This window comes from Hemitrygon akajei, chromosome 6, assembly GCF_048418815.1.
Source record: "Hemitrygon akajei chromosome 6, sHemAka1.3, whole genome shotgun sequence".
NCBI classification, from domain to species: Eukaryota; Metazoa; Chordata; class Chondrichthyes; order Myliobatiformes; family Dasyatidae; genus Hemitrygon; species Hemitrygon akajei.
The window spans coordinates 79,334,612-79,359,208 of record NC_133129.1 but is presented as its reverse complement, the minus strand read 5'-3'; the positions used below and the strand labels follow the sequence as shown (position 1 = coordinate 79,359,208).

The following is a 24,597-nucleotide window of genomic DNA, read 5'->3' as shown; positions in this document are numbered from 1 at the left end:
AATTTTGGGATTTCTGCATTAGGTCAGGGAAATACTGAAGTTGGCTGTCAGCTTTACAGAATAATGCACAAACACCAACAGCTTGCTTGTATTATAACAACACAATCAAGGCTAAATCATGAATAAAGTGCTTAAGTTAGGGAGCAGAATTAAGTTCTGTTGAACAGATAATGTCAAAATGAACGCATGCTAAAGATACAAATCAATGTCAGTTTTCCAAATGAGAAGAAAAATTAGCTTGACAATATCAGAATCAAAGACAATGTTAACAGGCATTTGTTTTCAAGTTAGCCTGTACAATATATCCGCTGGTTTCCTCTGGCCCAAGCTTATCAATGCACATAAGCTTGCTTGTATTTTTTCCCAGGGAAATACAGCAGCTTGTCCTGTTTGGAAATTATGAGTTTCCTGTCACATGTGCACATTGGAGAATCAGTCCTCTGAACCACTGGCAGGCTGAAAACCATTGGATTGTTTTTGTATGTTCTGGTTGCCAGCAAACTGGGGGATATCTACTCTCCTATTAAAAATTCTTGGGACTTCTATGGAAGGGGTTTGTCTGGTTCCACTCATATTGGAGTCACTTCCATTGGTATTGGGATGACCTCCATAAAGAAGCACTTCATTCACATAACTACACCAATGGTTTACTATGAAAACTTAAATTTTCTTCTTCGGGAAATACACTAAATCATTTGTTGATTTTAACTCTTTCTGTTGGCAAGCTACGGCTCATTCAGCACTGTATCAGAAACAAATTATTGTTCATCCAGGATGCCTTAAGGCCTCCAGCCTTTGATCCAGGGTTCTCATTCACAGCTTTAAAATAATCCTCGAGGACTCCTGTCAGCATGCAAAGTCTTGGAATTTTCCAGTTCAAGAGAATAATGCAATGAATCACTTGTGATAACAGACCAACAATAAATGTAGAGCAAGTAACAGCTAGGCTGCAAACCAACATGTACCTTTGAGAGGTTTGTCAGGTAACTGTTAAATGTTGCATTATATATTTTAACAGAGGTCAAAGAAACAAGTAAGAACATATGACTTGCTAAGTTATTTTTATTAGTTGTAAATCCCTAATCAATAACAAGGCCACTTCAGTCAATGATACAGGGATATTCTGAATAGTTTGTGCACAGAATAGAGTATGTCCTTGGTAGCTAGATGTTCGGCTAGTATTAATTCTCTGCACATAAGTGTTGGATAAAGATAGTCACAGAAAAATTATACGAAAGTAAGAGGCCATTCAGCCCACTGTGCCAATTGACCAAGAACTCCCAGTCTAATCCCACCTTCCAGCTCTGGGTGCATGTAGCTCTTGAAGTACACATCCAGATACTGTTTAAATGTGATGAAGGGCTTGGCCTCCTCCATTCTCTCAGTCGTGAATTCCAGACTCTTGCCCATCAAAGTGAAAACATTTTTGCATTTTTGTTAGCTTCTAGTTTCTAAACCTCTGACCAATGACTTTAATTCTACATCCTTGATCCACTGCCCAAGAAAAAGGCTCTCCCAGTTTACTGTTCTCAGGTCCTCACCTGTCTTCCCCCAGCTCCTCTGATTAAAAGAAGAAAACCTCAGTCTGATCTATCCTCATAACTCTCATTTCTGAGTTCAGTGTCCTCTCCTCTAGTGCAATTACACCCTTTCCAAAAACTAGTGACCAAAATTACTCAAATAAAGAGATTCAAACTAAAAATGGTCCTAACAGTAGAGTCATAGATTCAACAGGCCACTCAGCTCACTGAACCTGCACCAAACATCAAACACTGTTTACCAACAAGAGAAAACCTGCAGATGCTGGAAATCCAAGCAACACACACAAAATGATGGAGGAACTCAGCAGGCTGGGCAGAATCTACAGGAAACAAGTACAGTCGATGTTTCGGGCCAAGACCCTTCGGCAGGACTGGAGAGAAAAGATGAGGAGTAGATTTAAAAGGTGGGGGAGGGGAGAGAGAAACGCAAGGTGATAGGTGAAACTGGGATAGGGAGTGATGAAGTGAAGAGCTGGGAAGTTGATTGGTGAAAGAGATACAGGGCTGGAGCAGGGTCAGTCTGATAGGAGAGGACAGAAGGCCATGGAAGAAAGAAATCGGGAAAGGAGCACCAGAGGAAGGCGATGGGCAGGCAAGCAGATAAGGTGAGAGGGGAATGCTGAATGAGATGGGGAAAGGGATTTCCAGAAGTTGGAGAAATCAATGTTCACGCCATCAGGATGCAGGCTACCCAGATGGAATATAAGGTGTTGTTCCTCCAACCTGAGTGTGGCCTCATTGTGACAGTAGAGGAGGCCATGGGTTGACATATCGGAATGGGAATGGGATATGGAATTTAAATGGGTGGCCACTGGGAGATCCCGCTTCTTCTGGTGGACAGAGTGTCGATACTCGTCAAAACAGTCCCCCAATCTACGTCAGGCCACACCGGGAACATCAGACACATTATATGACTCCAACAGACTCATAAGGTGAAGTGTCACCTCACCTGGAAGGACTGTTTGCAGCTCTGAATGGTAGTGAGAGAGGTGGTGTGGGGACAGATGTAGCACTTGCTCCACTTGAAAGGATAAGTGCCAGGAGGGAGATCAGTGGGGAGGGACAAATGGACAAGGGAATCGTGTGGGGAGCGGTCCCCGCAGAAAGCAGAAAGGGCGGGGGGGAAATGAGCTTGGTGGGAGGATTCCATTGGAGATGGCACCATTTATCATAATCCTATATCAATCCTGCGTATTTCGCCCCATATTATCATAACCTTTTGACAGTCACATCCTTTCATTTTGAAGGAGCATTTTCAGTTGGAATCTCATTCTCACATTCTTCTCACTGATCTGAAAGCTATCTATGGCCTCAGTTATTTTCATGTGGACTGTACCCCTGAATCAAAGTAACTAAAATCCCCACTATCACTGACAGAGATCTCGCACTTTAGACTTTTTTGTTCTTTAGTTCAACCTATGTAACCTCATTTGCAGACACTTTCAGCATACCACCCCTTTCCATTGCTCTTCTTCGACCAAGTACTACCACTCACTCTCCATTGTCCTGTCTACCTCAGTAGGAAATCCCGTAACTCAGATTGTTAACTTGCCATTCTTGCCGTTAAATCCCTAATAGCTGCAATATACTTTCAAGTATCATTCAATGCCTTCAGCTGATTCATATCCATCTCTGCATTTGATTCTCACGTTTCCATTATCCTGCCAAGCACACTTAAACTCTTCCCAACAGCACTTGTAAACCTGCCTTTCAAGATACTGGTCCCAGCACTGCTGAGATACAAACTCTCTAGGCTATATAGATCCCAGGCATCTGATGCCTTTCCTCTTGCACCGTCTCTCTTCATCTCATTCCTAAATACCCAGTATCATGGCCCTGTAACCCCCTCACCCTATTCTGGATACCTCAACTAGGGGTAAAATCCTCTGAATTCAATCTATCTAGCCTTGTCTAACTATTCTGAATATTGCTCAGATAGTGAGATGCCCTCAGGGATCTCTTGACCGCTCTTTTTTTCATTAGTCTGGCAACTGCTCAGTCCCTTTCTTCCTACATTCTCTTGACCCACGGACAGACCACTTTCTGAAGCATGCAGTCCATGCGACCCAGCGTTACGAATGGACTGCGATGCAATGTGACACTGATCAGCAAGCAGGACCCAGAGCTCAAGCTAATTTGCAATCCATCAAACACAGCAGAGTCACACTGTGTGACTGAAAATCCCCTCCTCCTTATTTACAGAAGTACCCATATATTATTTTGCAAAGACAAGCTTTTTAAGCACTGATTAATCCCGTACAGAATCTTTACATTATAGTAGTCAAACTAAAAAATAAGTCTGGTCCCTTTATAATGGCATGATGTACTGAAGAGTAAGTCAAGGGTGTATGGGAGTTTGCATAGTTTGAAAAGAAACATTTTCAGGGTACAAGTGTTATTGGAAAGGCTGATATTTTCTCTCTCTGATTGTCCTTGAACAGATGGTGGTGCAGTAGCAACTTGGCCTGAGCTAACGGATTAATGTATGTAAAGGAATACATGCAAATTAACTGCAATGGACTAAATAATCAACCCTGCATTCTCTACATGTAAAACAAAAGTCCCTGAGCTTGTCTCCATATAGTTACCTAAGCAGACATTATTGATCCAATTGTAAAAAAATACACACATAGTTGCAGTATAATACACAATATTAATCAGGCCTGTACTAATAACGCATTGCTGTGCATCTTAGATCATACCTGATGTAGTAAATATTTCTTCTTTTGCAATTTTAGGTTATTTTGCACTATACATAAAGGTAATTTCTAACTTTTTTCACCATTGGATAATCTTTAACTTATCCCATCTCTGACATGCACATTATTTTGCAGTTCTACATTCGTTCCAAGATATTGTTTAATGCACCTCTGTATTCACATTCACATTTTCGCAGATTTAAGAAACATTTCAGCTCCAGAGCTTGTTTTTCTTTCAACAATAGAGCTAATTTTGTTTTAAGATATTTACACCATGGCATCATTTCCATTCCTGTCAATATTTCTTTATGCTGTAAGTGTAAATGAGATTGCAATGTCGAATCCCTAGAGCAGTTTTAGATTTAAAAAATCAATACAAAATTAGAATTCTTTCTCTTATCCAAATAGCACACATAATACAGTATTATATTCAACAACAAGGCAATTTGGTGTTCATTGTAAGGGAAATTTCCTATTATCACCATTAAGAAGAGGAATCTCTGTAAAGGTAACTCTGCTACTTTAAGCAGCTTAAATGGAGAGCTACAGCACAGTTACAAAGCTCAATCAATTACTTTTTGGAATTCATCAGTTGGTTGCCCTGTGATTTCACCATTGAAGGGCTGCTATTTCCCCAGGAGATGCGAAAGAAGTTCATAGTGATCCAGTCTGGCAGGACATGAAGGGACGATTCTCCTCAGTTTGGAATATCATCCAAGAGTGAATGCTTCAGCCTCAAATTGGATAAGCAGCAGTTGTGTTACGATGAAAGAGACTCAGATGAAATCTCTGCATATTCATCCTCCCACAGAATCCCTCATTGCGTCCACTTTCTGAGCAAGTTCTCTAAAATTAGGGCGCTGATCTGATGCATTCTTCCAGCAATCCATCATGATAGAATACATCTGAGGTTGGGAACAAATGAATGATCAAGATTAGAAAGATAACTTTAATAATACTTAATTTAGAAAATTTTAAACATTGATTGACACCATCATAACATCACTGTAAAGTAGATAATGCAATATATAAAGAATTTTAAAAAATGCTCAAGATAATGGGAAACATTGCGTTCTCAAGGAAGGTGTAATCATTCATTCGCAGAAGTTATTGTTAGTCTTGGAAGATCACTTTCTACTGTATCAGCAGAGAATATTACATATATTTTCTTTGCATGGAGCCTCTTATTACCATTAATGTGGGATTTTGGACAGTGTTTGGTTGTCATCTCATAAAAACTAGGCAATTTGAAATGTGGGAGTGCAAAAAACAAAGAGAACTTAAGAGTGATTTGTGTGTGTGAACATTTAACAGAAGAATAGCACAGCCCCAAAATATAAATAGATACAGTGGGCTTGTTTAGAAGCATTCAGCAAAAATCTTCAGACTTTGCCATATGCAACTTTAAGTTTGAATCAGATTAAATCATATCATCCACCTTCTAGTCAGAGTGGTTCAGACCTAGCACAAGCTTCCTTCGAATCTGATGGTTGTCGAACCAAGAGGTTTGCTGTTTCCTGAAATAAGAAGTTGTCTACCTTGATGACTGCCATACTTCTAAAGGAAATATGGCAATTATCTTTCTTCTTGGCCTCGAAGAAAAATTATTTTAAACATTAAAAGAGCAGGGAAATCTCAAGCATACGAAAATAATGGAGGGCGCCAAAGATCTTCATTCAAAATACAGATGATTCAAAATATACATGCTCTAGATTTGAAGGAAAGATATCAATCGTTTTGGTAAACTAGGTTTCCCCCGAAACATCACTCATCATTATAACCTTCCAAATCATCTTGCCCCCCCACCCAGCTTTCATCCTTCCTCACTCTCTCCCCCAGCATCAAGTCCAGCCATCAGCACAAGGGACACTCATTACCATGTCAGAACATTCTTCCGGTTTAGGCAGCCTTCTTCCTGCTTTAAGCAGCTCGATCAAATGGAAAACAATCATTTGTCCTTGCTTGTCACTGCCAATCATGCGCATGAATTCCTGAAGGAAACAATTGAAAGATTAGTAAATCAAGGAGCAATGAATTGTAACTATTATATTTATATGTGAATCACACATAAAAACCATTCACAACACATTTCTGACTGAAGACCTATTTGGAAAAGGTCCTGGAATCTCCTGGGGAAATGTATGCTAGCACAGCTAATATTTTTCAGAAGTAATCTATATATATAATAAAATACCATCAATATGTGCACCAATCTCTACCTTTCCAACAGGAATTAGAGCAATGATATTTACAGACTTAATTAAAAACTTCCATAAAAGCTGAGTAAGTGAACATTACTCAAGGAATGAACAAAAAAAAATCACTTCCACAGATACTGCCTGACCTACTGAGTTCCTCCAGCATTTTGTGTGTTGAACAAAAAAATTGCTGGAGGAGCTCAGTGGGTTAGGCAGCATTTGTGGAGACAGAGGGATTGCTGAAGTTTCAGATCAAGACCCTGCATCAGAGTTACGAGTGTAAAAGGGAGACAGTCTATATAAAGAAGTTTGGAGCTGGAGGTGAGAGGTGGAACCAAGCTGAGGAGGGAGATGTTAGGCAAAGGAAACAGGAGGATGGGGAAAGAAACAAGGACTGGAAATTGATATGTGGAAACAACAAAGAGCTGCAGAGTTTTAAATTTGATTAGGAAGGAAGGTGACAAGTGGAATCTGGCAAGGATGGGGGTGACAGGCATATGGAATCAGTAGTGGGAGGGGATAGAAGAGACCCAGTGAGTTAAGTGCATGCATGTTGGGCAGATAGAAACAGCAGCGTAAAGGGGAGGGTTAAGAAGCTGGGTAATGAGGGGGCTGGAAAGAAGGGGTGTTAGGTAAGAGAGCCTGGATGGATCAGAAGTGTAATAGGAACCCAGGAAGTGTGGGTTTTCTGAAAGTGGGGAAAAAATGATGTTTATATCATTAGACTGCTAATGACCCAGGTGGAATTGCAGTTCTTCTAAAATGAAAGAATAAATTAAAAAGTCTTGGTGGAACCAGCATTTTACAGTTGCACGTACCAAACATTACTATGTGTAGGAGGTTTTTACGTGGCCTAAAAACTGCGTGGCACTTTAAATGCTTTTTCTTGTAACATGCATACTGTGAAAATTTTTAAAATCATATAGTTTTGATTTTATTTTTTAATTGAAGCGTATAATACAGTACAACAAAGAAAATTTTTCATGTTTCGTAAACTTTTTCCTGCTGCATCTAATTCCAGCTGCGTGGCACTGAAAGCTATCTCTGAGGGAGCATTTCAGTTACAGCATGGCCATGCATTCACACAGCTTAAAGGGGACATCAGTATACTGATGTGTGCATCTGCCTACCTGAGTATTCTTTGCTATAGTATTTATTACATCACTGATGACTCTCACAATGCTGACTACAGATTTTTAAACAATGCACAGCAGATATTGCTTTGACCTCTGCCTGAATATCAAGCATTAACTTTGTGGCTTGGGGCCAGTTGCAGCACTATGATGCAGACGGTATGTGGGTGATGATTGAAATGCACACTAAGGCATTTTCTCCAGCCTACACACAGCATTTTCCTTCATCTTCATGTTACTACATTATGACAGCCATGGGAAAACTCCTTTTTGACTGTGACCCATTCCCCAAGATATCTTCAGGCAAAAACACAGCAGCTGGTATCTCTGTAAGTAGCTGTTGTTCAGAGCAGTACAGGTTTGCACTTTAAAACAACTATCTGCAGGCTTTGTATTAGAACAGGTACATTCTTCAAATATTTCAGGGCTCCCACACTTGTGCTTTAGTACTGACAAAAGCATGAGTTTAACACAAGATAAAGCTTAAATCCAAATTCTTACAAATAAAACAATAAAAAAGACTTGCAGTAAACATCCTTAAGCTAGTAATATTCATTAACAGTAAGCCACATTTCACAAAGAAGGTTTTCCATTGTAAAACTAATAAAGTAGAAAAGAAAGGTTTGAGTCAGCAGAATCTGGAAACTCACTGATGGTGGACTTTTTGTCTTCTCACTGTATGTGTAGAGCTCATACAACACCACCCCAAAGCTCCACACATCTGAAAACACAGAAAACTTATTCTCCATTAGAGACTCCAAAGCATACCTGGTTAGGAAGACAAAAAAAAAGGTATTTCATTCACTCTGTGAGATGTTCTGCTTAGTTACAACAATATGTAAGGCATTTGATACATTGAACCAAGATGACCCCCAATAACATTTCCTTCAGATATTACCTCTCTCCCTATTTCCATACAGAATGGGAATTTAGTCATGCTCACTTGTCAACAAGGGAAGTCAGGTTCTAAGCTGTAAGGGAGCAGCAAGAGTTACTGTGTCACTGTGCTGCCAATGTTATCCTAGACAAACTAAAAATAGATTATGTTTCCCTGTACCTTCATGGCCCTACAGCAGGCTGTCTAAAGCAATAATAGAATGTAAATTGGTATTGGTAATGTCCTGAGTTCAATACTGCCATTAGGTATGGATCTCACAGGGAAAAATGGTAATTCAAGAACGCTAATTACAATGAAATATATATCCCAATGACAATACAAAGCTCTGAGAGGTTACAGACTATTTCTTTCCCTTATACAGTACATCACAGGGTGCACTTCATGCACCATGCATGGTTTAAACATGAAATTCCCAAAGGGACATAGTGTTATCAAAATAATTATAGGCAACTCCATGGATGTTTAGTAATGTTGACCTACTCACTCTGAAGAAAGATCTCACTTGCAATGCCACCTGTTATGCCAGCAACATCTTGAAAGCCTTGAGGAGAACTTCTTTCCTATTAATTTGTGTGGTAGCATCTTGGATCCCATCATTTCTGAGCTGTGCCATTTAAATTCTCATGCCAAAAATTAATGCATGGAAAGAGCATGCCCCATAAAGCTTTAATTATTGCTATGAAGAAATGAATTCAGTAAGAATATAATGCTTGGATGTGATTTTAAGCATGACCATTATGTGATTTTATTTTTTATATATTTTTCAATTCTTTCCACGAAACCTGAAGTCATTTGCGAACTGATGACTTGCTAATCAACTAGCAGTGGGAGTACAAGATTATTTATAGATGAATAATTCCTCTTCCTGTAACTTCAGGCACCACCTAAGTGCCAGCTATTAATCTTGTCTGCACAACCATCAAAAATGAATTTTTGGTGTCAATGAGTTTTCACATACTTTATAATATCAAATGACTTTCAAAACCCTGTCTCTAATTTTGATAATTACTTAAATCAGGGGTTCCCCTTTTTCATGGGTGGGTCTGTACCATGAACCCAGCAGTTTATGGACCCCAGGTTGGGAACTCCTGTTTAGATGAACAGTTCTAAGTGTGTCATTAATTCACTGCTTCACTTCAGAAACATGTTGAGAAGCCAGGATTGTGGATCTAATTTTCTTTATATCAGTTCAAAAGCAAGTGACCACAGTTTGTTTTGGTGTTCTACACTTGTTAACTGCCACCATTCTGCAAGGAAAATTCTTCGCTTATACCAATAAATGTTACTTAAACAACATTTCCTCATATTATTTCTCGTATTTTATTTGACATTATGATGAGCCTATTCAGCCCATTGAGTCTATTTGCTCTCAGAATAATCCCATTAAAATCCCTTTCCCTTACTTATGTGAATAGCTATTCAGCTTTGCTTCCAGAGATCAATCGACCTCCACTTCTGCCTCAGATCAAGGCAAGGTTTTGGGAGGATTGATAGTTTACTGCGCTGATACTACTATCTTAGAATGTTTAAAATTGAAATCACTTATTTAAAAATCACAATAATAATCCACTTTTTGCCTTGAATTCTACTTTGCTAATTCTAATATCCTTAATCATCCTGTAATTTGAATTACATAAAGTAAATTAACCTTCTTGCATTTGTTTGTTCTGCCAAAAACCTTCTTTAAAAAATTGTATTTGTGCACAATTAATTTGTATATTTAAACACAAAAGATTTTGTAGATGCTGGAAATGCAGAACAGCACACAGAAAATGCACGAGATACTCAGCAGGTCAGGCAGCATCTACAGAGAGTAATAGATAGTCAACGTTTTGGACTGAGACCTTTCATCAAGACTTCAAAATCACATTCCCCTCCTTAGCTGCTGTCTGACCTGCTGAGTTTCACCTGCAATTTGTGTGTGTTGTAATTCATGTATCATATACCTTACTTTGAACTGGACTTACCAAAAGATTGGACTTTCTCCTGGTTCCTTCACCTTGTAATACTCTTTGTCTTGTGGTAAAACCTTAGTCAAACCAAAGTCACCAATTTTCACTCTGTTCTCATTTTCTACAAGGATGTTTCGTGTTGCCAAATCTCGATGAATGTATCGCTTAGTTCCAAGGTACTCCATTCCCTGTAACAATCCAACAGAATCAGTGCTGCTACAATCAGACTATTTTGTTTCAAGGGCTAAAGTGACTTTGTTTCTATGCTATAGTAGAACAGCGGGGTAGATTGTGAAGGTGATCAAGTGACCCAGCTTCTGTCCTGACCTTTTTGTGTTGTCTGTGAGGAGCTTGCATGTTCCTTCTGTGTCTGTTTTTGATTCTCCCAGGGTGCTCAGATTACCTCCTACATTCCAATGATATACAGGTTGGTAGGCTAAGTGGCTGCTGTGAATTGTAGTGGTAGAAGAGTGATATGGTCTTGTGGATCATAATGGGAACATAGGAAAGTTAACGTGGGACTGTAGGATTAGTGTAAATGGTTAGTTTGGACACAGTGGATGGAGAGGCCTGATTCCATGCTGTATACCTTCTTGACAAAGTTTAAAACCAACACCAGTTTTATTTACTTTGTGTTACTCACAGGTCCCAAAATCACTCTGGTAGGTAACACGGTTTCATAAACATTTGTGATTATAATTTACAATTCTAACATGTAATTAATACTGAGCAACTAGTATGCTATCAGCAAGCGACTTTGACAGCTAGGTAATCTATATAAGCAGTGGAAAATCTTGTTTCTGTGCTATACTTTTCAATGACTTTGACCGTAATTGGCAAACACAATGGCTAAATCATGGAACCGAATCAGAACACCCAGGAGAAATTGATCAGGCATGGGGAACACGTAAACTACACACAGATAGGATTGATTTCAGATCACTATAGCTGTTCTGTGGCAGCTTTCGAACTGTAATCCATTCTTGCTAACTGGATAAGTTTATGTTCAACCACTATCATCTCTCTCCCTCTTAGCAAGTTGCACTCCAACATCTTGAACAACCTTTTCCATTAATGTTACCGGTAATAGTACAATTCTTCTATACCAGTGGTTTCAAACTGTTTTGGTTACTGTCCCCTTGGCTCTCAGACCACATCCCCTTCTTTGTTTCCAGCCATTACTTCAAAGCTATAAAGAATCTTGATTTATGATGCACAGTGAAAGAAAATAGGAACTGCAAATTCATAATTTGCAAACATTATTCAAATCTATTTAAGATTGCAAAAAAAGCAGAGCGGAGTGATGATGTCGCTAAACAGCGACTCCTTTGTTTACATCTTTGGAAAGAGCTCTATTTCCATCTTCAATGTCTTTACTTTTCCCTTTCAGGGTTCTTTTGAAGACCCTGAGCTGGAGTTACATGCTGACTATAGTTCTTTGCGGGAACAGGACCTGCTCTCGGGGTTTCATAACTGGCTGTTGTTGTTCCGCACGCCAAAGGCTCGGCCTAAGAGTCCGGCTTGGATTCAGAATATCTGCAGTTGTGTGCCCAGATTTTTGGGTACACAGCTAAAAAAAGCAACGTGGCGGGCTTTTAACATTGTAAACCAGCGAGATGTTTGCTATGTCTCCCTGCTCGCTGGGAAAATGGAGACACCTCTTTCTCCCTCATTAGGGAGAGAGAGAACCTGTGGTATATCGAATACCAGGTGAAACGCCAAGTCTTTGGGGGTAACTACAAGTCTGTGTCTTTGATGTTGCTTTGCTCAGGCTTGAGTGCTCAGTGGCGGGTGCTGATGCTTTTTTTTGCCGGTGGGGGAGGGGTGAGCTGGGGGGGGGGTACTTTGGGGTTCTAACATTTGTCTGTCGTTCATTCTTTGGGGCATTGCTCTGTTTTCATGGATGGTTTTGAAGAAAAAGCATCTAACTATTCACTACTTCATTGCTTTTTCACCTTTCAATGAGATGGAGGGCTTGATGCAGTGACATCATTTTCACAACAGCAGGCTAAATGTCACGCAGATCCCCACATTTGGTAATCGACAGTCTGTTTTGTTGCTCTGAAAAAAGTTGGGTGACTGTACTGAAACCATGCTCCACTAAGTATGATGTTGTGAAGGCAGTAAAGAACATCTTGACCTTTTTCAACAGTGCAGGATAGTGTTCAGAGATTTCTGTCTGCAACCACAAGTCTTGATATGATTTTGTTGAATCTCGACTTCAGCTCAAAGTCATTTTGTAGTGAATTCAGTTCTTTCTTCATCCTTTCTGTTATTGGTAATTACAACTGTTCAGGAATGTATTTATTACCCAGGTTGGAATTTGGATTGAGAGAAGAACCTGACATGTCTCTGACATGTCTTAATGCAGCTCACCCAGGTGGGCACAGTGTACTTGCAGATCATCATCTGGTATTCCTTTTTTCCCTTCTAACTCAGACAGAAATATGAAGACGACTTTGGGAACCATTAATCATTCTTAGATGCTTGTGAAGGTAGATTAACAATTAATATAATTGGGTCTTATTACTCAGGCTTAATTAGGCTTCGTAATAATTAATTTTAAAGAAAGAGGTCACATTAGAACACATTATAGTTTACGTAATGAACAGTGGCTTGGTGAAAGAGGGAGAAATTCTCCTAGTGCCAACAATTTGCCAGTGCTGGAAATCTGAAATAACTCGAGAAATACTCAGCAGCATGTGTAGAAAGAGAAACACAGTCAAGAGTTCCAGATCAACGATCTTGGTCAGTTATTTTTCCTGGTGCCTTGAACAGTATTTCAACTGCAACAGCAGCAGGTTTGACATGTCTGTGCAGGCTATTCTGGTAGCCAGGTGCATTGCCTGGTTTGCTAATAAAAATACACCAATGCTGCTCACAAGATGGCCTGAAGATTTGAATGGCTCTACAGAAGTTCTTTTTCACAGATCATCCTACTAAACAAGCTAGAAAAATTATCAAAATGTACATTTTGCATAGCACTTATAGCACAGAAGTGGACCAGAGAGCCACAGTGGTGCTCGAGTCTCATCTCTCCATCGAACCCTCCCTCGATGCATCCATGCTACTCCCTTTTTAACTGCTCTGTATATCAGCAAGTTCACATTTACAACACTCAATTTCATTGCTGCTTTATTCTCTTGTGGAGATTTGTTAATTAGAAGTGCACCAATTCAGTGACAGACACTTCATCTAAGAATTTTCTATTTAAGTGTAGAGGACTTAATTAAAATAAGTTAAGGTAACAGGTCCCTGATGGTCATAATGAATTACCTTGCAAATCTGAGAGGCGTAAGCTAGTAGCTTCTTGCGATCAATCCGATCTTTATTTTTTTGTAAGTAGTCACGCAGGCTTCCGTGAGGCAAGTACTCCATAATCAATCTCAAATTTCTCCGTCCTGTAAAGAGTACAATCATTACAGCACATGATAGACTGGTTGGTCAGAGAAGGACAGGGGTGGCTTTGATTTTGTAGTTGAAATACCCTGGTTTTCTTGGATGCGTAAGTCTAGGGAAGACAACCTCCAGGGCACTTGATCCCACCCCAAACCCCGGTTTAAGTTAATGCCACAAAATTACAGACAGTACACTGCATACGATTAAAGGAATTATATTTATGAATCTTAACTAAAGGGTTAGTAAAGAATATCAAAAAGAAAAGGGCCCATTTTAACTAAACAGTCAAATGTGCACAAAAGTTGGAGCTCATCTTGAACTTCTCTGTCATTCACGTGCTGATCCCTCAGTCAACATGAAAGCCCTCACCACCTTCTAAACGTCGTTCACAATCCATTTCAAACAAACAGGTCTCCCACTGGATCGTACACTACGACTGGTTCTCCCCAGCATCTACTCTCTTCATTTCCTCTCGAACAAAAGCTCCAAGCCCAATCTTAGTGTTGTTATGTACCCGTGACACGTGACAGTGGTACCCTTGTCACGTGACTGGGGTTGAAGTTATACTGGACATGAGGTAATGGTCTTGTGATGGTGGAGTGATGTCATTTTCCCGCCAGTAGACGTCATGTGACAGTTTTTTTTTACAGGGTATAAAAGGAAGACCCACCTTGTCAGGTGGGGCAGTTCGTGGCGGAATTTGCCAAGATGACTTCATGTCACTGCGTGATTTAATGTGATGACGCAGTTTAGTTAAAAATGAAGTTCTATATAATGCCTAAAGTTTAAAAGGTCATTGCTAACGGTTTCTTTGCTGGTGGAGAGTGAAGAAAAGTTTGGAAGGTAAAAATCGAGGAGAACCGATTTTCAAAGGTGGAAAAGTTCGACCTTGTTTGATCCTCATTCGGAAGGATTTCGTTGACTATTCTCGCTGTTAATCCCTGGGTTGACCAGAAAGGATTGAGAATAGTGTGGGAAGAAAGGTCAGTACCTTTAAGCCGTTATATTTTATAAAATTCTTTGTGGGAAAGTTCGACGCCGGGGAATCGAAGGACATCGACGTGGAAGAGAATTTAAATCGCCTTAAAAAGTGTCTCCCTTTTTTAAAAGGACTGTGAGCTTTTGAACTTTTGGCATATCGCTCTAAAGAACTGTTTTCTTTTGGCATACCGTTTTAAAGAACTGTTTTTTTTTCAATACCGTTTTAAAGACTGTTTGAACATGCAGCGCTATTAAGAACTGTGAATGTGTCGCACAGCAGCTGAGTTCCGATTACGTTTGGGTTTGTTTACTTTTGAGGGGGTTTGTTTCAGTGTTTAATAAACGTGTTATTTGTTATAAAAACCCTTGCCTAACTCATCTATATTTATTGTTGCCTGAATACGTAACATTAATTATGGGGGCTGCGTCTGGATTTGGATCGTTTGAGTTTAAAATGCTTTTTGAATTTTGAATCGGTGTTTTGGTAACGGGGATTGCTCGTTTTTTTTTGTTTGATTGGCTTGTGAGTGGTATTCGGCAACGATGAATATTGATGAGTTTTTGGATTCGCCAGACGCGGATTTGTTAGCGAAGGCGAAAAAAACTGAAGTATCTGAGATTGCTAAGAGATTGCAACTTAAAGGTATTTTGGCGACTACATCAAAAGCTGTAATACAGAGAAAAATCGCATCACATTTTGTGGCTTCGGGTGATTTTGATGAATCGATTTTAGAATCGTTTCCAATAAGTAATCTGGAGATGCAGTTGCAAATTGAACAAATGAGGTTGGAACAAAGTAAAGCAGAGTTGGAGCGTTATAAATTGGAATCTGACCAGAAAAAGAGAGAGTTTGAATATGCAATGGTGAATTTAAGGTCTGAGAATCAGTCTTCTGATTCTAAAAAACTGTTTGTTGCTAGCCAAGAAATTAAATTGGTCCCTCCATTTAGTGAAACAGAAGTGGAAAGATATTTTCAACATTTTGAAACTATTGCTCGGATGTCAGAGTGGCCGAAAGATAAATGGCCAGTGTTGTTACAGAGTGTGATTAAAGGCAAAGCACAACAAGTTTATACAGCTTTAACTGCTGCGCAAGCATTAGATTATGATATTGTGAAAACAAATATTCTCAAAGCATATGAATTAGTCCCAGAAGCATATAGAGAAAGATTCAGGAGTTTGAAAAAGTCTGTGGAAAAGACTTATGTGGAATTTGCCTATGATAAAGCTATGTGTTTTGAGAGATGGGTTTCTTCTAAAAATGTAAATGAGGACTATGATACATTGAGAGAGCTGATTTTAATGGAGGAATTTAAAAGAAGCATTCCTGTTGAAGTAAGGACCTACTTAAATGAGAGGGATACTGATAAATTGCAGGACTGTGCTAGATTAGCTGATGAGTATGTTTTAATCCATAAGAATAAATTTCCTCAGGGTAGAATTTTTAAGAGGAAAAATAATATGGAGACTCCAGGTAAATTAGAAATTAAATCAGAGGTTAATGAGAGAGGTAAGGAGGAAGGAAAACCTGTGAAGGAAAGACAGTTTGGTCTTATTTGTAACTATTGTAAGAAGCCTGGCCATGTAATAGCTAACTGTTTCAAATTGAAAAAGAAAGAGAAGGAAGCAGTTCCAGATGCTTGTGTGCAACATACTGAAGCACCTGTAAAGTTACAGGGTTTGGTAAACACAAATGAGGATTTGTTAGAGTCTGACAAAGTTAGAAAGGGATATGATCATTTTATAACTGAAGGGTTTGTATCCTTGAAAGAAGGATCTACTCTGGTGCCAATAAAAATTCTTAGGGATACTGGAGCTTCTCAATCACTGATGTTAGATAGTGTGTTGAAGTTTAATGAAGAGAGTGATACTGGTGAGGTAAATTACATAAGAGGTGTTGGAAGTGATTTTATGCCTGTACATTTACATGAAGTAAATTTAAAGTCAGGGTTAGTTACAGGATTTGTTAAAGTAGGACTACAGCATAGCTTACCTGTGAAGGGTATTTCTTTATTGTTAGGTAATGACTTGGCAGGTGGACAAGTTTTTCCTGAAGTGCATTTGACAATGGAATCAGAGGAACCAGAGGTGAATTCTAACACAGATTCTTCCTGTGTTGTGACTAGAGCTATGGCTAAAAAGATTGATGTGCAGAATGAGGTTGTTACTCATGACTGTTCAACTCAGGATTCGAGTTTTGAGGATGTGTCAGAGACTTTCTTACCTTCGTTGTTTGAACAAGATTCTGGGAGTAAGTCTGACTATGAAGATTTATCTCTGTCTCGGAAGGAGATGATAGCAGAGCAGAATAGAGATCCTGAGATTATAAAATTAAGGGAACAAGCTTTACTAGGTAGTGAAATTGAGAAGGTGTCAGTAGGATATTACTTGGAAAAAGGAGTGTTGATGAGGAAGTGGAGGTCGCCTACAATTCCTGCAAGTGAGGAATGGAATGTTGTTTATCAGGTAGTTGTTCCTAAAGTTTATCGGAATGAGATTTTGACTTTAGCTCATAGTGTGCCTTTAGGTGGACATCAAGGGGTAAGGAAAACTGTGGACAAGATTTTAAAACATTTTTACTGGCCTGGTTTAAGAAAAGATGTGGCGATGTTTTGTAAGACGTGCCATACTTGTCAAATTGTGGGTAAACCAAATCAGGTTACACCAGTAGCTCCATTACAACCTATTCCAGCATTTGGTGAACCGTTTTCTAAAGTTATTGTAGATTGTGTTGGTCCATTACCAAAGACAAAAACTGGTTATCAGTATTTGTTGACTATCATGTGTACTTCATCTAGGTTTCCAGAGGCAGTACCACTTAGGAATATAAAAGCTAAAACTGTGACGAAGGCTCTTATAAAATTCTTTACTTATTTTGGATTGCCTAAGGAAATACAAACTGATCAAGGTAGTAATTTTATGTCTGGATTGTTTCAACAGATAGTTTATAAATTGGGAGCTAAGCAAATCACTTCGTCTGCATACCATCCAGAATCGCAAGGTGCCTTGGAGAGGTTTCATTCTACTCTCAAGAATATGATTAGGACATATTGTGTGGAAAATGAAAGTGACTGGGATGAGAGTATAAACTTACTTTTATTTGCAGTAAGGGAATCGGTACAGGAATCTTTAGGTTTTAGTCCATTTGAACTTGTGTTTGGGCATAGAGTTAGAGGACCTTTAGCTTTATTGAAGGAACAGTGGATTAGTAAGGAAGTGCATACTAATTTGTTGGACTATGTTTTGAAATTTAAGGACAGGTTACATAAAGCTTGTAGTTTAGCCAAGGAAAATTTAAAATTGGCTCAGGAGAAAATGAAAACTTGGTATGATAAGGAAGCTAGGATGAGGATGTTTAAGCCTGGAGATAAGGTGTTGGTTCTTTTCCCAGTGCAGACAAATCCTTTATAAGCTAGATTTTATGGTCCTTATGAAATTGTGTCTAGAATCAATGATGTGGATTACGTAATAAAAACTAGAGATCGCAGAAGGTCAACACAACTTTGCCACATAAATATGATTAAACCATATTTTGAGAAACAATCTGATACTGTGACTGTTGTGGTTAGTGAGAATGAGTTTGATTTAACTGGGAACATGATAGATGATTCATCTGACTTTCATTCTAAATCTAACATTGTTTCTATTAGGTTACCTAATTCGACCATTTTGGAAAATATGGATGAGAAATTAGCACATTTACAGCTAGAGCAGAAACAAAAGATGAAGGAATTGATTTTTAAGTATAAGGATTTGTTTCCAGATGTTCTGAGAAGGACTACTATAGCTTCACATGATGTAGATGTTGGAGATGCCAAACCTATTAAACAACATCCATATAGGATGAACATGGAAAAATGTGAACTTGCTGAGAAAGAAATTGAATACATGTTAGAGAATGATATTATTAGACATTCTAACTCGAATTGGAGTTCGCCATGTGTTATGGTGCCAAAACCTGATGGTAGTATTAGGTTTTGTACGGACTATAGGAAGGTGAATGCTGTAACAAAAACAGATGCTTATCCAATTCCTAGAGTAGATGATTGTGTAGATAAAGTTGGGAAAGCAAAGTTCCTTACAAAGATTGATTTATTGAAAGGGTATTGGTGTGTTCCATTAACGGACAGAGGTAGAGAGATTTCTGCATTTGTAACTCCATCTGGGTTATATGAGTATAATGTTCTTCCATTTGGGATGAAGAATGCCCCAGGTACTTTCCAGAGGATGATTAATTCTGTGATTCAGGGATTGAAAGATACTGATGCTTATATTGATGATTTAGTGACAGGAAATGATACTTGGGAAGCACACGTAATTGCGGTGGAGAAATTGTTTGAAAAGCTTTCAAAAGCTAACTTGACTATTAATTTAGCCAAGAGTGAATTTGGACATGCCACTGTGACTTACCTTGGTTATGTTGTAGGTCAAGGTAAGGTAGCTTCTGTTCAGGCAAAAGTTCAGGCAATTTTAGAGATTCCCACTCCGACGGGGAAAAAAACTCTCAGAAGATTTTTGGGAATGGTAGGATATTATCGAAAATTTTGTAAGAATTTTGCTAATGTTGCCCTTCCATTAACTAATCTTCTGCAGAAGAATGTAAAGTTTGTGTGGACAGTGCCTTGTCAGGAAGCATTTGAAAAATTGAAAACAATGATATGTCAACAACCTGTGCTTAAGGCACCTGACTTTGAAAAACCTTTTTCATTAGCTGTAGATGCTAGTGATGAAGCTGCGGGAGCAGTATTGATGCAAAGGAATGAGGGTGATGAGGTTGATCATCCAGTAGCTTACTTTTCTAAGAAATTTAATAAGCATCAACGAAACTATTCAACAATAGAGAAAGAATTGTTATCTCGTTTTGGCTTTGGAATATTTTGAGGTATATGTTGGTACAACTCAAAAACCACTTATTGTTTACACTGATCATAATCTGTTAGTTTTTCTGAGTAAGATGAAAAACAAAAACAGAAGATTGTTAAATTGGAGTTTGATGTTACAAGAGTACAATATTGTGATAACTCATGTTAAAGGTAAAGATAATGTGGTTGCTGATTGTCTATCTCGATGTTGAATGTACAATGTAATATTTTTTTTATTTGGAGTGGTTTTTTTTATTGTAACACTCCTACTGTATTGTATATTGTGTATGTTATATAATTTATACATTTGTTTTTCTTGTAAGTGATTGTTAAAATTTTTGTTCTTGTCAGACCAAAAATGTTTTTTTTGGAGGGAGGTGTTACGTACCCGTGACACGTGACAGTGGTACCCTTGTCACGTGACTGGGGTTGAAGTTATACTGGACATGAGGTAATGGTCTTGTGATGGTGGAGTGATGTCATTTTCCCGCCAGTAGACGTCATGTGACAGTTTTTTTTTACAGGGTATAAAAGGAAGACCCACCTTGTCAGGTGGGGCAGTTCGTGGCGGAATTTGCCAAGATGACTTCATGTCACTGCGTGATTTAATGTGATGACGCAGTTTAGTTAAAAATGAAGTTCTATATAATGCCTAAAGTTTAAAAGGTCATTGCTAACGGTTTCTTTGCTGGTGGAGAGTGAAGAAAAGTTTGGAAGGTAAAAATCGAGGAGAACCGATTTTCAAAGGTGGAAAAGTTCGACCTTGTTTGATCCTCATTCGGAAGGATTTCGTTGACTATTCTCGCTGTTAATCCCTGGGTTGACCAGAAAGGATTGAGAATAGTGTGGGAAGAAAGGTCAGTACCTTTAAGCCGTTATATTTTATAAAATTCTTTGTGGGAAAGTTCGACGCCGGGGAATCGAAGGACATCGACGTGGAAGAGAATTTAAATCGCCTTAAAAAGTGTCTCCCTTTTTTAAAAGGACTGTGAGCTTTTGAACTTTTGGCATATCGCTCTAAAGAACTGTTTTCTTTTGGCATACCGTTTTAAAGAACTGTTTTTTTTTCAATACCGTTTTAAAGACTGTTTGAACATGCAGCGCTATTAAGAACTGTGAATGTGTCGCACAGCAGCTGAGTTCCGATTACGTTTGGGTTTGTTTACTTTTGAGGGGGTTTGTTTCAGTGTTTAATAAACGTGTTATTTGTTATAAAAACCCTTGCCTAACTCATCTATATTTATTGTTGCCTGAATACGTAACAGTGTCCCTCACCAGAGAAACCTCCCCTTAATCCAATCATCCTAGTTGGATGGCACACATTTCTCACCTTCTCTCATCTTCAATGATAACCCAAACATAAGCTGAAAACAAGCAGCTCTCACAGAACAGCACAAAATGAAATACATACAGCATAACAGTAAAAATATAAACCAGGGCATTACAGAGTTGCTTGTTTTTTCTTGGCTGCCCAGTAGTCCCTCAATTTAGTCCTAACCTAATCATGTGACAATTTACAATGACTAATTACCTATAAACTGGCATGAATTTGGAATGTGAGATGAAACACATGCGGTTATGGGGAAAACGTGCAAGCTCCCTACAAGCACGATGGGAATTGACCTCTGGTCACTGGTACAGTAAAGTGTTGTGCTAACCACTACACTACCGTGCACCTCAATATGGGCTCAAGTCCTAACATTCATGGGGTAATAGACTATGATAAATTAAGGAAGGGCTAATGGACAGAAAAGAACGAGGAGTATTTTTTTGTTGATAGTTTATGTGGAGTGGCATGGGGACTGAAGCTGAGGCCCTAGAAGTTGGCAATCCACATTAGGTTTTGGATGACAAGATCAAATCCAATACAGGTATATTCATATTTGCTGATGATACAAAGTTGGATGTCAGTGAGGCTCTGAGGATGCTGCAGCAAGGTTTCAGAGGGATAAAGACCATTTAAGTGAAGGGCAAGGACATGGGAGGTAGAATATAATAGGGATAAATATGAAGTATACTTTTAATTGATAAGAAATTGAAAGATGTTGGTATTCAGAGCAATCACTAACAGTTAACATGCAAGTACAGTAAGCAATTACATTTGACTTGATTGCAAGAGGATTTGAGTAAAGTGTAAAAACACTATGAATTATATCAGGCACTTGGAAAATGGTTTGGTCTCTGACCAAATGAAAGATTACATTTGCAATAGAGGAAGCATAGTGGAAATTCACTAGATTGATTTCATTGATGGTGGGAATGTCAAATAAGTACGCTATAAATCTCTTTAGAAGAATGAAAAGTGATCTCATTAAAATGTAGTTTTCATGGGCTGACAAGGAAGACATAGGGCTGATATTCCTCTGTTTGGAAACCAGGATCTGGGCTTCTATTTCAGTCATCTAGGACTGGGCTGAATTTCTTCACCCAAAACACCTAAATTTTTGGAATTTTCACTGAGGTTGTTCAAAACAGAGGTCAACAGATATTTTTACCATTAAGGGTAATGAAGGAAAAAGGCTGTGAGGTAAAAGATCAGCCACAAACATATTGAATAGTGGAAGAGGCACACGGGGCAGGGTGGCACACCCCTACTTCTACTTCTTACATTATCTTCTTCGACCATAATTGAACTGGTGTGGAAGTCCAGACTGGAGTGGTCGGCACCACCTTCATCCCACAAAATACTGTAGGTGCTGCCAGTTCTAACCCACCTTCCACAAATGCCCTGCACTCATTATGCCAGGTCCTATCCTTGGGCATGGAGTCAGATCAGGAGTTTTCAAGGCCACCCTGCAACTGATGACTCTGTTATCATCTTTGGCCTAGCTGCTTATTACAATTAATACCTGAGGCCCTGGATTTTGTGCTGACTTGTGCAAGAAATCTTTGCACCAAAGAACAGGTGTATAAGAGGATGAGGTGCACTGATCGTGTGGATAGTCAAAGGTTTATTATTGATCGTGTGGATAGCCAGAGGTTTTTTCCCCCAGGGCTGAAATGGTTAACACGAGGGGGCATAGTTTTTTAAGGTGCTTGGAAATAGATACTGAAGGGATGTCAGGGGTAAGTTTTTCCACACAGAGAGTGGTGGGTGCGTGGAATGCACTGCCGGCGGTGGTAATGGAAGTAGATAAAATAGGGTCTTTTAAGAGCTTCTTAGATAGATACATGGCGGTTAGAAAAAAAGAGGGCTATGGCACTAGGGAAATTCTAGGTAGTTTCTAGAGTAGGTTACATGGTTGGCACAACTTTGTGGTCTGAGGGGCCTGTAATGTGCTGTAGATTTCTACGTTCTATTTTCCATGTTAACATAAGCCAGTCAGTTACACAGTTAAGCATACAGATGAATGGCCTCTAGTGAAATACAAAATATTTCCACAGGCGAACACATTCGCAGTATGCCAGTGTGTTAAGGAATAGAAACTGGGCATATTTGAGTCATGCCATTAAAAACTCAGCATTATCCATTTCTTCGAACATCCAGTCACTCAGAGACCAAATTTTGCTGATCTTTCCTATTCTTTCAGAAAACATTTCTGCTAGCTCTGGGTGAACTTAACATCTTCTCTGTGTTGAACAGGGCAAGTCTATAAACTGCAACAACTCAATAGCTTTGAAAATTCAATGTTTAACAATGAGTGAAGTCACCTTTATTATTAAATACCCACCTGCGCTGTAGCACACCCCTTTGTACTTGACAATGTTCTCGTGTTGCAGAGATTTGAGAATTTCGATTTCTCTTTCGAAGTCACGAATGTGTTCTGCGGTGCTCTGCTGCAGTTTCTTCACTGCCACCACATCACCTGTGCTGTCCTGCAGTGGGTCATATCGGCAGAGCTCAACGCTACCAAAGTTGCCCTGTTTTGAGAGGAGAGCCACTGTGTAAGTGTGGTGAGCATAGCAACAGTGCACATTGACTGCTGCTCGCAACAAGAACAGGTGGTAGTGAAAGCAAATGGCTGTACAGTATTTATAAAAAAAACTCAACAATTGCAAGCACATACTTACAATTGGTGAATATATCCCACAGATTTTGAAATATTTCCTTTCTTATGGAAGATATTTTTCTGCCACAATTAAGGAATTACAAAGAGTCATACATAGAGTCTGAAACCACGGACATATGCCCGTCAACCCGGGGACTTGATGGTGATGATCAGAAACCCATTTACACCAATCTTGCACTAATCCCCCTTTTTCTACTCTCAATATTCCCAGATTCTACCACTCACCTACACCCAACAGAAAACCTACAAATAGCCAATCAATCTATTAACCTACACTTCTTTAGAATATAGGAGGAAAGAGAATCACCTGGAAGAAACTTACATTGTCACATGGGGAACATACATTCTCCACACAGACAGCACTTGAGGTTAGAATTGAACTTTGGTTACTGGAGCTGCTTTGGACTGAGCTTAGTTCCCGAGTCTGGAACTGTAAACTCGGAAACATCTACAGGTGACTGCTGTTGCCCTCTTCGTTCAAGAGTGACTGCCCTCTCTGTCACCATCTCCCCAATTCTACTTCACACACCTACTTTGATTCTGATATCCTTTGCTTCTTTATTTGTGAAGTTCAGCTCACCAACTGTAGATAAATGTTTACAATTCTGTGTTTTTTTTAATATACAGTGCAGCCATTTCCTTCAACATCACATGTTGGTCTTGTTCAGTCCCCATACAAGCAACTCTGCTCTGATTCAACTTAATACAACCAACAGGTGCAAAGCTAAGTTTGGCAAGTTCAGCAGGCCATGGTTTGGGTCTGTCTAGCTGCCAATAATCTTTATGAGCAAAGAGACCTTTAATTCAAAATAAACTTATCCCTTTTACAATGGATAATCAACTTTTATATAACTGGTTTCACAAAGGGATTAGATATATAGGAGACTGTTTTGAAGGAGGTATATTAATGTCATTTGACCAATT

General features: G+C 39.0%; 1 protein-coding gene across 3 annotated transcripts in view; it reads right to left on the bottom strand.

Annotated features, from left to right (window-relative positions):
• Positions 1-1,044: 1,044 nt before the first annotated feature.
• Positions 1,045-24,597, bottom strand: part of jak2b (Janus kinase 2b) — a 286,317-nt gene continuing 262,764 nt past the window's right edge. For all 3 annotated transcript variants that reach the window (XM_073048656.1, XM_073048658.1, XM_073048657.1), the window contains exons 19-24: positions 23,335-23,524; positions 13,698-13,822; positions 10,437-10,609; positions 8,222-8,339; positions 6,118-6,231; positions 1,045-5,145 (exon numbers count right to left, since the gene is read on the bottom strand). In XM_073048656.1, coding sequence (XP_072904757.1) covers positions 5,038-5,145; positions 6,118-6,231; positions 8,222-8,339; positions 10,437-10,609; positions 13,698-13,822; positions 23,335-23,524 — 828 coding nt within the window. In that variant the 3' untranslated portion in view covers positions 1,045-5,037. The remainder of the gene's footprint in view (positions 5,146-6,117; positions 6,232-8,221; positions 8,340-10,436; positions 10,610-13,697; positions 13,823-23,334; positions 23,525-24,597) is intronic.